At 36.4% G+C, this 15,381-nt stretch overlaps 1 protein-coding gene across 1 annotated transcript in view; it reads right to left on the bottom strand.

Annotated features, from left to right (window-relative positions):
- ROBO1 (roundabout guidance receptor 1) overlaps positions 1-15,381 on the bottom strand; it is a 474,875-nt gene that overhangs the window by 17,649 nt on the left and 441,845 nt on the right. The window contains exons 24-25 of the mRNA XM_063077793.1: positions 10,595-10,739; positions 9,175-9,423 (exon numbers count right to left, since the gene is read on the bottom strand). Of these exons, the coding sequence (XP_062933863.1) occupies positions 9,175-9,423; positions 10,595-10,739 (394 nt within the window). The remainder of the gene's footprint in view (positions 1-9,174; positions 9,424-10,594; positions 10,740-15,381) is intronic.

The raw sequence follows: 15,381 nt of genomic DNA, 5'->3' as shown, positions 1-15,381 counted from the left end.
TTATTTAAGACACAACAGGACAAATTAAGCAAGACATTTGCAACTACAATGATATGATCTTTTCTTCTGTTGAGCTAATTTATTCAGGAGAAACAACTGGAGTATGTCTAAGTTTGATGTTAATTCGAATTGTACCTCACAACCAGAGGCTCTCCTGGGCTACCTTTTGATTCCGGTTTAATAGAAATATACTCAGCTATCTGTAAGTCTTCTTATGTTTTATCATTTGGATTATGTTCAGTTAAAAAGGGGGAAGTAATACTTTGGGAACATATGCCTATGTATTTGTGCTAAAGAGTTTTGATTATGATTATGATTATGATTTGGTAGCTAGCATATACAGGATCTAAACCCTTCACCCTGGTGTTATCAGCACCATGCTCTCCCAAGTGAGCTAACCGGCCAGCCCAGAGTTTTGAATATTATACTATTACTAAAGGCAACAGACATTGGTTCTGAAACAGTTTGCTCCATAAACATGTTTCTTTTCTTTTCCTTCATTGCCACTACCACTATTTCAAGCAAAGAAAGTCATTCATCTTGACTATAAAGAGTGGAATTTACTTTTTCCCTCCCAAAGAGAAGAATTCATACAATTAAAAAAAAAATACAGATTCATCATATGACTCAATTTCCTTTAGATTTTATTCTATTTAAAAAAGACTATGGGAGCCAAGAGACTTTTTTTTTCTAATTTATTCACTTATGAGTTTCACTAAAGATTATTAGCCATTTTAAATTCTATGACTTTTACTGTTATTCTTTCTCTGTTTAACAAAATGCTCAAAGGTTTTTTGGTTTTTTTGCTTTGTTTTTGATGGAATTAGTTAAAGACCAAAGTTGAGGATAAAAATGAAGTAGTGTCCCACAATCTAAGATCACAAAGTTCCCAATAACTGGTTTCAGCCAGCTCTCCACAGACTTGGAGAGTCTAAAATACTTAGATATGCTTAAATATACTTCTTCCACTAACACCACCCAACACCATCACCCACAGTGAATGTAAGATGACTGACAGGGTAGAGGGTACTTGCACGTTAGTGGAAAGAAATTATTCCCAAAGGAGGAGAATGCCAAGAGAATAACTCCCAAATTAGGAGAGTGCTTGCAGAAAAGAAAGACATATGGTGATTTCTAGCTGGAGGACTGTCAGCAACGGTCCCAGTGCTCTTTAAGCAAGGCTGAAGGGATGACATAATAGGGGAACATCAGGTGGAAGGATCAGGACAACACCTCATCAAATTCTGCACTCCAGAGACGTAAAGAGGATCGATTCTACACAAGCCTGCCAACCTGAGCACTGGGTGTGTTGGAGAGTGTCTGAGATTAGGATCTAGTGTCATCTGGTGATCCCCATGGTTCGGGAAACTAGGAGAGATATGGCATGAATGCCACCGATTGGTAGTCCATCTGAGGTTTTGGCTAAATCATTCAAGAACTACAAATGCCTAGAGACAATGCACTGAGGCACAGGATTGAGGCCTTCATTAGTGGGGTAAGCTAGTGCCAGCGTCCCTTCCCCACCACCATTACGATACTCATAGAGTAAGATGAAATACAATAGTCGTTAGGGCTAACAATGGAGAAGACTGGATCTTCGTCTGGTTTGCCCTCTTTTTATTCTCTTCCCTGCCTTAGCACCTGCATGTGTCAGGAGGAGAGAGGTGGTTAAAAGCAGAACATGCCCCTTAACCCATGCTGCCACAGCCACAGACAGGTGCATTTTGCAAAGGATGTCTGAGTTTTAAAATTAACGGAACTGGTCTTAAATTAAAAGCAAGCAAACAAATAAAACCATGTAGGATATTGTCAATATCTAGCTAAGGTCAATAGCACATAGCATCTGATCAAGATCTCTATTGTAAAGAGGAAAAAGTAAGTTCAACATAGCACAGTTTTAAGGGTGGCATGTCAGTTCTCTGAAGAAAAACATTTTCTGCTTATTATCCCAATGAATTGAGACACTTCAATAAACCTGCTTTATTAATGCAAATAAAAAATATTACAAATAAATGATTATGAAAACACAACAATTAACTCATTGTTTACTGAGCACTTATTTTGTAGCTAAGCATATTTCACAATGTTGATTCATTTAATTCTCACAACAACTTTCTGAGTTACTTTTTAATTACCATTTTACAGATGATGATATTGAAATTCTAAGGATGTTGCCAAAATTCCCACAGCTAGTATGTATGAAACACAGAATTTGAACCCAAATTTTATTTCCAAGGTCATGACTTTCTTTCTAGGAATGCTATTATTATATACAAATACACACATGCATATACGTAAATATACATTATTACATGTATGTGTGTGTTTATATATGTTAAGAGAGATTTGTGCCAAATACAGATGTATTAAAAACCCAAGAAATGAAGAATACCATTACATTGAAGAATTATGTGTATACACACACACGTGTAAGTATATATTATTATAAATACACACACGCAAAGTTCATTAATATAATGCAGACTTTTTCATTTCTGGGTGGTTTTTAGTATGCTGTGTGTGGCACTAGAAGAAATATGAAAAAATGTTCCAATGCTGAAGTTATTTAAGAGATTAAAATGGATAATTGTTTCAACATGGAGTGTGTTATACACATAGGAAGAAAATCAGTTTAATTTGGAATGCCATAAAATACCACACTTAAAAGTTAATTTACAGCCTTTGTCAGCATGCATACCCAAAATACCACAAGAAACTTTATTTCTTTTAAGACATGTAAAACTTCTTAGCACAAAGGGGACTATTTTGACCACCACTAAGGGGCTGTAGAATTCCTTTCACTATGAAAGGATGCCAGCATTATTGTGTTTGGATAATTCGCATTCTGTAGAGCAAAAATATCTTCATGTTAACTGGCTTTTAACTACTACCACCATGTTCAAATGCTGAGGAAAGAGAGAAACATTTATTCAAACCATCGGTAAATAAGGCAAGCCCAGGGAATGTGTGATAAACATGTACTGTTTGAAACATGTAATATATTTTATTTGAAAACAAAAAGCTATTTTAAGATGCTGCACTCAAGTTGGACTTGTCGCAAATGAACCTCAGCTCTCTAGACTTCTCCCCTTGAGGCGTTTCAGTGCCTTCTGAAATAATGTACAAGTATATGACTGTGATTCACAATACTCTAGGCTCCTGCAAAAATGATGCCTTCATAAATACGTTCAAGAGAAAAACAGAATGATGCCATTAATTTATAAAGCAGGTGTTTATACAGTTCACCACATAGAATTTACTAGCCAAAAGGGTGAAAATGCATAACTTTAAGATTTTTTTCCTAACATTGGTAGATTCAATTCTTTGTATAATGAACTATTACCCAGTTTGTAAATAGACAATATATTTAATTTTCTTTTGCCATTTTACTTTCTTTTTCTTCCAACTATTTTATATTCAGTCTGTCTACATTAATAAAATATCAGTAAATTTCCTATTCCATACATGAAAATCAGTTTTCCTTTTTTTTTTTTTTTTAAAGATGTCTGGTAAGGGGATCTTAACCCTTGACTTGGTGTTGTCAGCACCACACTCTCCAAGTGAACTAACCGGCCATCCCTATATAGGGATTCGAACCCATGGCCTTGGTGTTATCAGCACCACACTCTCCCAAGTGAACCATGGGCCGGCCCCAGTTTTACTTTCCAAGAGATTTTTACTAAATGTCAACTGCAGTAACTCAGTAATACTAGACACTTTTTGAAACAATATATGTGAATAAGTTTAACTATATAATTTTTATAGTTATTGTCTTTAAAAAAATGGAGAAAGATTCCTTTTACATTGGTGACCTAGTTTATATCATTTTAGACAAAAATAGAATATCCTAGAAGTTTATTTGCATGCCGAAGTTGCAATATTCATAATACTGCAAGTCTTTATTGTTTAATTAATACTAGTGTTATAGTTTGTAATTTTTTATTAATATATCACACTATTTATATATTCCCCTAATCAATCAACACAAAAGTAATAAATGTATTTAGTATTTAAAGATTTACTGCACACCTTCTATGGTGCTCTGCTAGATTTTAAGACCAAAGAGACCACAGGCAATAAGGGCTTAGACATGAAAGTATTCAATTTTTTTTTTTTTTTTTGGTGGCTGGCCGGTAGAGGGACCAAACTCTGTACCTTGGACCTTGGTGTTATCATCACCATGCTATAACTAGCTGAGCTAACCGACCAGTCCAGGATTCAATTTTGTTTTCTGGTTTTGGGGTTTTAATGCAGCTGGCCAGTATGGGGATCCGAACCCATGATCTTGGGGTTATAAGGCTGCAGTCTGACCAACAGAGCTAACCAACCAGCCCTGGGATTCAATTTTAAGGCATACATACTTAATACAAGCTACTTACATATCTGGCCATGGCAGACTGTATTTTGCAAAATGTTCATAACAATCTCTCCCATTGCAAATGCTCTTTGGACAAGAGAACTTGCCACTATCGCATTAAAAGAAGGAACTGAGTTCCACACTGTTGAATCTGGATGGACCCCGTGACTGTTCTGATTATTAGAATGTGGCCAGACTAAGACTGTGTCCCAGTTCTGAGTGTGTTCTTAAGTGGCCTGGCAACCTCCTCTTCCTGCCTTCTTGGAACCCAGCTGCCATGTAAGAAGTGCCACTACCCTGAGACCCCATGTTATGTGAAGCCTGGGATATGTAGTGAGACCCTGGAGAATGAGACCCCAAGAGAAAGCAGAGACTGAGGAGCACTGAGATATCAGACACATGTGTGCAGGAACTAACTTGCAAGGTGATCTTATAATCCCAACAACCCAGCTAAAACCATGTGGGGAATTCTTTCAGAATTGACCTGTGGGGATTGTGAATAAAATAAAATGGTGTTTTAGGCCACTAAGTTTGGGGAGTAGTTTGTTAGGAATAGAGACAGGAACTCAGGCACTATGTTAGGAATTCAGCTAAATAAAATAGATATAGTCCTTGTCTGCAGCGATTTGTAGTCCAGTGGAGGAGACAAACAATAAGTATGCAATGGTAATGCAGTATTAAGTAAGCACCATGACAGAGGATGCAGAGAGTGTTGTGGGAAGACACAGAATTGGCTCCTATTCCAAGTTGAGACATAAGGGAAAGATTCTGTGAGGAGGATCTGCCACTTAATCTCGAATCTAAAGGATACGTGGGTGTTAGCTCCAAAAGGAGAGTGGAAAGTGGTGTTCCAGGAAGATGCATGGCACAAGCAAAGATCTTGAGGTGAACAAGAACTGTGTTCCTTCCAGGAATTGGAGGAAACTCAGAGTGAAGACAATACAGACAGTGACGGGGAGTGGCAGTGAGTAAGGATGGGAAGGCACACAGGGGTCAGATCACAAAGGGCCTTGATTGCTACATTAAGGAATCTCTTTATTTTAAGGGAAATGGGAAGCCATTGAGAGATTTTAAGCAGTGGAGATACTTGATCAGCATTGCATTTTAGGAAAATCCCTCTGCACAGTCTGCAGCATGAGATTAGATTGAAGAAGGGGCAAGGCTAAAGGCAACAAGCTCACTTAGTGGATGGAGCATTATTGTAATGCAGGTGAGAGAAAATGGCTGTCGGATCCAGGGAAGTGCATTTATGGCTGGAGACATGTATATCACTCATAGTGATATTTAGGCAGTAAAACTGCAGGAACAAGTAAGTGGGTATATGGGTCTGAAACTCTAGAATGAGATCTATAGAGAAATACCTATCAGTCTCTAAGGAGTGCACCATTAGGGAAGTGTCAGGATGATAAGACAGAGAAGTCATCTATTGATAGGGCAGGCATTCGAACAGGTCAAGGATTGAGAAGAGGTTTCATTCAAGGACTTCACTAAGATGGGAATCATTATCATTTATAGTATCAAAAAGGTAGACACAATTTAAATGCCCAACATTAGGGAACTGGTTAAATGAATGACAGTACACATTTTACACAGTGTCTAAATAAAAAATCATCAACATAGAAAAATACACTGTTCAGTGACAAGAGTATTTAACAAAATAATATTGGCATACCCAAAGCAATGTGAGTACATGTAAGGACAGAAGGTTGGAAGGATCTTTACTGAGTAGCTGTTTCTGACTACATACATCATTATAATTTAATATTTTCATTTTGTTTATCTGTATTTTCAAAAATTTCCATAGTAAATGTATAGAATATACATTCATCATAGAAAAGCACTAAGAGGGTTTTTTTTTTTTTAATGAGTTTTCATCTACTTTTCATTAGTGTCCAGTGTTATTTCCAGCAATGATTTTGGAAATAAAATTCTTATACCGTTACAGACTGGAAATCATACCTTTCAAAAAGTCTGAATACAGTTAGAATGATTATAAGTGTGGGTTCTTTTGCATTTCCCAATTATGTATGTCCACCTGTAGTTCATACAAGTATTCATTATCCTAAAACAATAGGAGTAGATCAACTCCAAATTCTCCTGCAGTATGAGATTCCATTCATCAAATACTTTCTGAAGAAAGCTCTGTGGAACTCAAAGACGTGAGTAAGACATAAGCTCTGCCCTCAAAGAGCTTTAATTTAAGTGTGGCAAAAGAGATACAAACAGCAAATGCTAATGCAACATAAGAACTGACAGTGTGGTTGCAGAGATGTGTATAGACCCTGATGAAGAGTAACTGAGAAGGACAGTTGATTTTTGTTAGGCAACCAGAGGAAAGCTTCACAGAGGGAGTGTCATTTGAGCAGGTCTTGGAAAGATGAGAGAGCTTGTCAGGCAATCAAAAAACAGCATGTGCAAGACCTGGATGTGGTGAATTCAGGACAAATTCAGGAAATTTCAAGCAGCCTGCTAAGAAAAGAGGGTGTGTGAAGGGTTTGAGAGGGAAAGGTAAATAGAGGGGAAAGGGTTGTAAAAGGCTCCGAATACTGGGCTAAACCGTAAGACTGGCTCTGAATGTGGGAAAACATTACTAGACTTGCTGTGTGCAAAGAATGATAACGTGAGAGTGGACAGAAAAAGGGAGAGAAGATAAAAGTGGCAATTGGTTCAAGGATATGGCACTTTGTCAAGGGGTAGGGACTGACAGTGTGCCATAGCAGCTACAGGAATGGAAACAAAGAAACAAAGCCAAGAGGTATTTTGAAGTTAGAATTGAAGGGACTTGGTGAAAAATTATTTTAAGGTATGGTAGAAAAACAATAAAAGAAATTAAACAGTAGGAAAATTAAGCTGATTTCAAAACGACAAAGGTATGTTTTTTGATTTTGCCTCGTTTCTTGGCTATTTTATTTTTAATACATTGGTCAAATAAATAATGGTTGATAGTTCTAAACAAGAAAGCCATCCAAGAAGGAGAAAGAGCAAGCTTAAAAAGTCAAGTGCACAGATGAAGAATTTGGATTTGGACATGTGGAGACGGCCAAGTGAAAACATTGTGGCACTCAAGAAAAAGGTCTGGGCTGGCTAAATAAATTTGAGACTTATCAGAATATAAGTAATAGTTGAAGCAAGCAATGGGGTGAGAGTGTAAGTGTAAAGACAGTAGGAAATTAAAATTTGTTGAATACTGACCCTGCTTCAGATATTTGACATACATGATCTATTTGATTCTCATAACAATTTATAAAATTCCCATCGTTATGGAAACCTTACGTATGATGAAGACTTAGAAGCTTTCAGAGATGACCATTAGAAGGTTGCTTTCAGCAGACTGATGAAAGCACTGGGATAAGGCAGGCTGCAGTGTGCTGAGGTGTGAGCAGGACTTGGGAAGACAGAAGTAGTTAAATATCACTAAGCAGCAGCAGAATGACATGAACTAGAAGGGGAGGTCAAGGAAAGGAAAAGTTTAAAAGTAGTAGAGTTAACGGTGAAAAGAAAGAAGGATTGAATGAAGAGGAAGAGACCATAAAGTCATGAGAAATAAAAGGAAACCAATTTTTGGTTTTGAGGAAGGTGGAAAGGATGGCATAAGGGAGACAAAGGAGAAGGCTGCCCGGGAAGAAGTTATTGGGCACCCCTGGTAACACAGACAGGACTGGAGAGGAAATAGGTGATTTGAGAGAACAAAGGAAGAATGCTAAGATATTTCAGAGTTGCACAATCTCTATCAGTCTCTCATTTGCTTCCAATAAGAGTAGCGGACATGATCTGTGACCTTAAAAGGGAAAAGAGATGCCTTATTTGTTCCCAATCTTCATAAAGTTTCATGGGTTAAGAATATTACATTTAAATGAATGGCAATCAAATGTCCCCCTTGACATATCAAAGAAGGTTTAACTATTTCCTTCTTTTTACAGAGTATATGATTTGAATTTGGTAATAACCTCTTAAAGATGGAATAGTTAATAAACATTGCAAAATTCTAGCAGCATAAACCAGAATTTGTTATTCATTCAAGAACATGAAAGGAAAATCATCCGTGGCAAATAATATACTCAGTTTCAAATTATATTAGGAATACAAAAAGTAATATATATATAATATAATGTGTCAAGGGCAATAAAATAGTACCAACAATATCATCAACAATGAGAGAAAAGCTAACATCATGTAGTAATAGCTTTTATGTGGTAGAAATGACAAGTAAAGTCATACACAACAAAAAATGTTGAGTGGTGATGCTCAGGTTAAAAATATCTAAGCAGACACACACAAATTATTTAGTGACCTGGAGAAAAGAACTCCAACCTATATATCTAAACCAAAATAAAGGTATCTAAGGTCAACACTAAACGATCATATCAAACTCATTCTTCTGTTTAATTACAGCTATGAGAAAACAAATCATTATTTGGACTTAATTTAAAAATACAGGAGAAAATCTATTTTCTGCAGACCAAAGAAGTGACTTACCCACGCATAAGGAAAACTACAGTACAAAAACACCCACCATCAATAACATGTTACCGGATTGTAACCATATACATGATCTCCATGTGTTTATGCATGCAATTATCATAAGTTAGTGTTAATGCACATTATTTTATGGTTGCAAGTTCACTAGGATCAATTAATCTAATGCAATGGTCAACAATATCACTTGAGATATTAATTACCTGGGCTTACTGTGGGAAGATACTGCAAGAAAAGGCTCATGTGACATGAAAATTACTTCATGGGATAGCATTCAATAACAGCCACTGAGGAGTAGAAATTATCTCATTTGTCAGCAAAGAAGGGTAGTGAGAACACACCTCCTGTCGGGTTGGTGCTGCATGTGGCCAATCTCCTCTGGGCAATCCTGTAACATGGGCTGGAGTTCTTCCTGCGGGGAGGGGGTCAGAGTGGCCGTGGACTGATGGCTGTAGGATACAGCAGCTGGAGAAGAAGCTGCTCCCCGCACAGGGGGAGTGGGGCCTCGTTCATCTTCTTCCTCTTCTAATTCATCTTGCTGCAAATACATCCTTGCTGGTGGTACAGGACATGGCATTTCTTGGTCATAGCTAAAAGAAATTATAAGGACATGTAGATTTCCTTCATTTTATTCAAATAAACTATCTGTGTAGTAAGTGGAATGTCATCTTTGAATTGTTTTTCAAATCTGAATATTCTGGGTCATGTTAAGGAGGTATTCTTTCTTTAAAAAACAGTTCACTGTCTCAAAAGTTTGTGAATTACTACATGTATTATCTTTCTCTGAGGGACTGAAATTTATGTTAGCATATTATATAGTCTGATGAGTCATGCAATAAAGAAATCCACTTAACATAGTTTGACATTGGGTATTCCACATGTATTTGATGTATTCTGTCCCTCCAATTCAACATGTTCTCAAAAAGAAGACTCAAAAATGATGTTACAGATGACCCGAGAATAAGCTTCTAAGCTTTGAGAAAAATTACTCTTGAAAATTCTTCCAGTGCGAGAAATATTGAAGATCAACTTATTTCGTCCAATACAACCCACTGTTTTCTCTGAAATTATAATAATATATCACTTTTTTCTTCAGCTGAGCCCAAAATAAAGTTTTAGCTTGTATTTAGGACAGTGAATGAAAAAATACAATACTTTTAAACAATAAAATCCTCCTCTACTTCTCTGCTAGGCTGTGTGGGAAGCAAGGCGAAATGTAGAACACAGTTATGCTTTTGTCTCTTCTCTTACTCCAGGGTATGTGTTTGTTGATTAGCATGGCAGTGATGTACTGCATTATAGAAACTGTGTTTTTCTTAACCTCTCTCTTGTTCATTCTCTACCTCCTGCCCTCCTTACCTGGACTGAGCAAAGTTGATGCTCCAGTAACATGATTTGTTGTTTCTTTCTTTACTTTCCTAATCTCACTATCTACCTCTTTGCCACTCTTTCCTGTTTCCTTTATTAACAAATAGCATAGCAATTTGCTTACTAATCCAAACTAGAAATATCTTGTAGACATTTTTGCCTTCTTCTCTCTCTTCTCCCCCAACTGTTCCCCAAAGCTTCCAAAGCACCAGTTCCTTTTCTGGGGCAGCACCAAGTATGGTTAAGTCCTGCTGATCAATACTTTTATTTAGAGAACATTGTTTATGGACCTTAGTACTCAGTCTCCTCTTTGTGGTCTAGTTTAACAATTACTTACTTTGGGCTTAAGCAATCGTGTGCCAACACTAACATCAATTCTGAGGTTCCTCTTACCTTTCATCTACAGACATGCTGTACTCTTCACTGTTGCTGTGTGGAGGAGGGTGCGCTGGCGGTGGAGGAAGCAGGTCTGCCCAGTTCATGCCACCCTGTTTTGGTACCTTGGGTGTTCGTGCCCCTTTCTTGTGCCCTTGACTCCCTACAAAGGAAATAAAATACAAGGCTTTTACATCTGATTTTTAAAATTTTTCTAGTATCTACAAGTTAACTATTTTCTGTAAATATGATCTTACAATTTATATATGTATATAGAGATAAACATACTTTCTTCATTAATTTTAAACAAAACTTTGTACAGCAGAAGCAAAATATTGCCAAATTTAACTGCAAAACAAATAGCAAAAAAAAGCAATAAAACCATAAATGCATTTTACAAATTATATCATTAATAGTGATCTTCCTACAGCAATTAATTGCATTATGGATTATCACATAAAACAAATGAGCTGTAGACATATTTTCTGGAGTGCCTTTCTATTATTTAATTACAGGAATCTAAAATACAATATGATACAGATACAATCTATTAGAGTTCCACTGTTGCATTAAATCACTGAATACATATAATTTGTACTTGTCCATTGAAATGTTTTAGGTACGATGAAATTTCTAGTTTTCTTCAGAAAGGCAAGGGCCAGATGAAAATAAGTGCTGGAAGCACTAATATACCTAATGACAAAAGAAGCAGAAAAATGATTTTTTAAAAGGGGCAGAAGTGTTTTCAGCCACTGTTTCTATAAAATTATGGCTTATAGTAAAATGATGTTGCTTGAACATTCTTAGCAGTTTGAAGTAGCCCAATTGTTCAAGTGCTCCAGTGTTCTAATTTTAGATTTAGCATATTCCTTAAACATAGCTGTACATTTTAGAGTATTCATTTTTCTTTTATTACTTACCACTATACTAACGAGGACAGAGTATTCATTTTTAAAAAACTTTGGGTCAAAAGATACTTGGGGATAAAAGAGTCTCCCTCCCTAATATGATATATTTTAAATCATATGTAAATTATAGACAATGAGTCTATAATTATTTTTCTCATATGATCCCTTAATATCAGTGAATCATCTTGGTCTTATCTATTTATTTTTAACCCTATCTGAAACAGCTCCAAGTCACATGGTACGTGAAAACAGGCGTAAGCATATTCAGTGAGCCTTATTTTTTTAAAATGACTTGGGAATTTTTTAATTCCCCATTTTCAGTTAAATGGCAGTGTTTGTTAAGCCAGATGTTCTTGCAATGGTATGTTACTGCACCAAGTGTGGGCTGAGGGACAGGCTGTTATTAATAAACTATGACTGTCAGCCCCATGTCTGTGTGTCTCTGTTCTCTCTTCCACCACTCAGTTGTCCTGTGTTGAGATGGCTGTGCATGTGCTGTGGAGTCAACATTAATCAGGGCCTTCCTCTCGATTTCCTGACATACATCTACTGCAACAATGTCTTCAGTCCCAAGAAGCCTAACATCACAAATCTCTCCTACACCTTATTTACTTCCCTTGTTCTCTCCTGAAATCATCACCAGATTTCACATCTTTATATCTTTTTACCAAATAATCACAGAATACCAAATGATAAATGACAGCAGAACATCAAGATCTAGGTATCTAAGCTGAGGGATGGAAAAGGTAAATTGAATATTAACAATCTAGAGTCACGGGATTGTTTTGCATTAAGATATGATTTTTTTCTATGTGACTAAGAATTCAAAGATAACATGGCATGAGATAATCAAATATTAAACTATTTTATATGGTTTTCCCAAAAGTAGATCCTTGACGTTTTTCTAACTCACTTTAAAATAAGTCTTAGGAAGAAACTGGGTGAGGGACACAAAGAATGATTATGATTTGTCATAGTGAACATGCTAATAATATTGATTTGATCATCACCTATTATACATGAATATTAATAGTCAATACTACACTCCCAAAATATGTAAAATAAATTATGTTACAAGTAAAAAAAAAAGTCATTAAATAAGATTTTAATTGTTAAAAAACAAACAACACAGCAGAATTTTACCAAACATTCAAAGAGGAATTGACACCGATTCTTTACAAACTATTCCAAAAGATTGAAACGGACGCAAATCTCCCAAACTCATTCTATGAAGCAAACATCATCCTGATACCAAAACCAGGTAAAGATATAACCAAAAAAGAAAACTACAGGCCGATATCCTTGATGAATATAGATGCAAAAATCCTCACTAAAATACTAGCAAACAGAATACAGCAACACATACGAAAAATTATTCATCACGATCAAGTGGGATTCATCCCAGGGATGCAAGGTTGGTTCAACATACGCAAATCAATAAATGTGATACACCATATTAATAAACTCAAACACAAGGACCATATGATCATCTCTATAGATGCTGAAAAAGCATTTGATAAAGTTCAGCACTCATTCATGACAAAGACCCTCTATAAGTTAGGTATAGAGGGAAAGTATCTCAACATAATTAAAGCCATATATGCCAAACCCACAGCCAATATCATCCTGAATGGGGAAAAGCTGAAAGCTTTTCCTTTAAGAACAGGCACTAGACAAGGATGCCCACTCTCACCACTCCTATTCAACATAGTGTTGGAAGTACTAGCCAGAGCAATCAGAGAAGAGAAGGAAATAAAGGGCATCCAGATTGGAAAAGATGAAGTCAAACTGTCCCTGTTTGCAGATGACATGATCCTATATATCGAACAGCCTAAAACCTCTACAAAAAAACTGTTGGAATTGATAAATGATTTCAGCACAGTAGCAGGATACAAAATCAACACACAAAAATCAGTAGCATTTCTTTTCTCCAATAGTGAACATGCAGAAGGAGAAATCAAGAAAGCTTGCCCATTTACAATAGCCACCAAAAAAATAAAATACTTAGGAATTGAGTTAACCAAGGAGGTGAAAAATCTCTATAATGAGAACTACAAACCACTGCTGAGAGAAATTAGAGAGGATACAAGAAGATGGAAAGATATCCCATGCTCTTGGATTGGAAGAATCAACATAGTGAAAATGTCCATACTACCCAAAGTGATATACAAATTCAATGCAATCCCCATCAAAATTCCAAAGACATTTTTCTCAGAAATGGAAAAAACTATTCAGACATTTATATGGAACAATAAAAGACCACGAATAGCCAAAGCAATGCTCAGCAAAAAAAATAAAGCTGGAGGCATAACACTACCTGACTTTAAGCTATACTACAAAGCTATAATAACCAAAACAGTATGGTACTGGCATAAAAACAGACACACTGACCAATGGAATAGAATAGAGAATCCAGAAATCAACCCACAGACTTACTTCCATCTGATCTTTGACAAAGGCACCAAGCCTATTCACTGGGGAAGGGACTGCCTCTTCAGCAAGTGGTGCTGGGATAACTGGATATCGATATGCAGGAGAATGAAACTAGATCCATACCTCTCACCGTATACTAAAATCAACTCAAAATGGATTAAGGATTTAAATATACACCCTGAGACAATAAAACTTCTTAAAGAAAACATAGGAGAAACACTTCAGGAAATAGGACTGGGCACAGACTTCATGAATACGACCCCAAAAGCACGGGCAACCAAAGGAAAAATAAACAAATGGGATTATATCAAACTAAAAAGCTTCTGCACAGCAAAAGAAACAATTAAAAGAGTTAAAAGACAACCAACAGAGTGGGAGAAAATATTTGCAAAATATACATCTGACAAAGGATTAATATCCAGAATATATAAGGAACTCAAACAACTTTACAAGAAGAAAACAAGCAACCCAATTAAAAAATGGGCAAAAGAGCTAAGTAGGCATTTCTCTAAGGAAGATATCCAAATGGCCAACAGACATATGAAAAAATGCTCAACATCACTCAGCATCCGGGAAATGCAAATCAAAACCACATTGAGATACCATCTAACCCCAGTTAGGATGGCTAAAATCCAAAAGACTATGAACGATAAATGCTGGCGAGGCTGTGGAGAAAAAGGAACTCTCATACATTGTTGGTGGGACTGCAAAATGGTGCAGCCTCTATGGAAAATGGTATGGAGGTTCCTTAAACAATTGCAAATAGATCTACCATACGACCCAGCCATCCCACTGTTGGGAATATACCCAGAGGAATGGAAATCATCAAGTCGAAGGTATACCTGTTCCCCAATGTTCATCGCAGCACTCTTTACAATAGCCAAGAGTTGGAACCAGCCCAAATGCCCATCATCAGATGAGTGGATACGGAAAATGTGGTACATCTACACAATGGAATACTACTCAGCTATAAAAACGAATGAAATACTGCCATTTGCAACAACATGGATGGACCTTGAGAGAATTATATTAAGTGAAACAAGTCAGGCACAGAAAGAGAAATTCCACATGTTCTCACTTATTGGAGGGAGCTAAAAATTAATATATAAATTCACACACACACATACACACACACACACACAAACCAGGGGGGGGGAAGAAGATATAACAACCACAATTATTTGAAGTTGATACAACAAGCAAACAGAAAGGACATTGTTGGGGGGGAGGGGGGAGGGAGAAGGGAGGGAGGTTTTGGTGATGGGGAGCAATAATCAGCTACAATGTATATCGACAAAATAAAATTAAAAAAAAAAACATAAAAATAAAAAAAATAAAAATAAAAAAAATAAAAATAAATAAAAATAAAAAACAAACAACATATAGTAGAATCAGAGTAGATCTGAAAAGGTAAAGGGACATTTCTAATCTCCTTTAATCCAAATAGGAACTATTTCAACAAAG

This window comes from Cynocephalus volans, chromosome 1 (genome assembly GCF_027409185.1).
Source record: "Cynocephalus volans isolate mCynVol1 chromosome 1, mCynVol1.pri, whole genome shotgun sequence".
Lineage (NCBI taxonomy): Eukaryota > Metazoa > Chordata > Mammalia > Dermoptera > Cynocephalidae > Cynocephalus > Cynocephalus volans.
The sequence above is the reverse complement of the archived record's forward strand: the minus strand, read 5'-3'. Positions and strand labels throughout refer to the sequence as shown.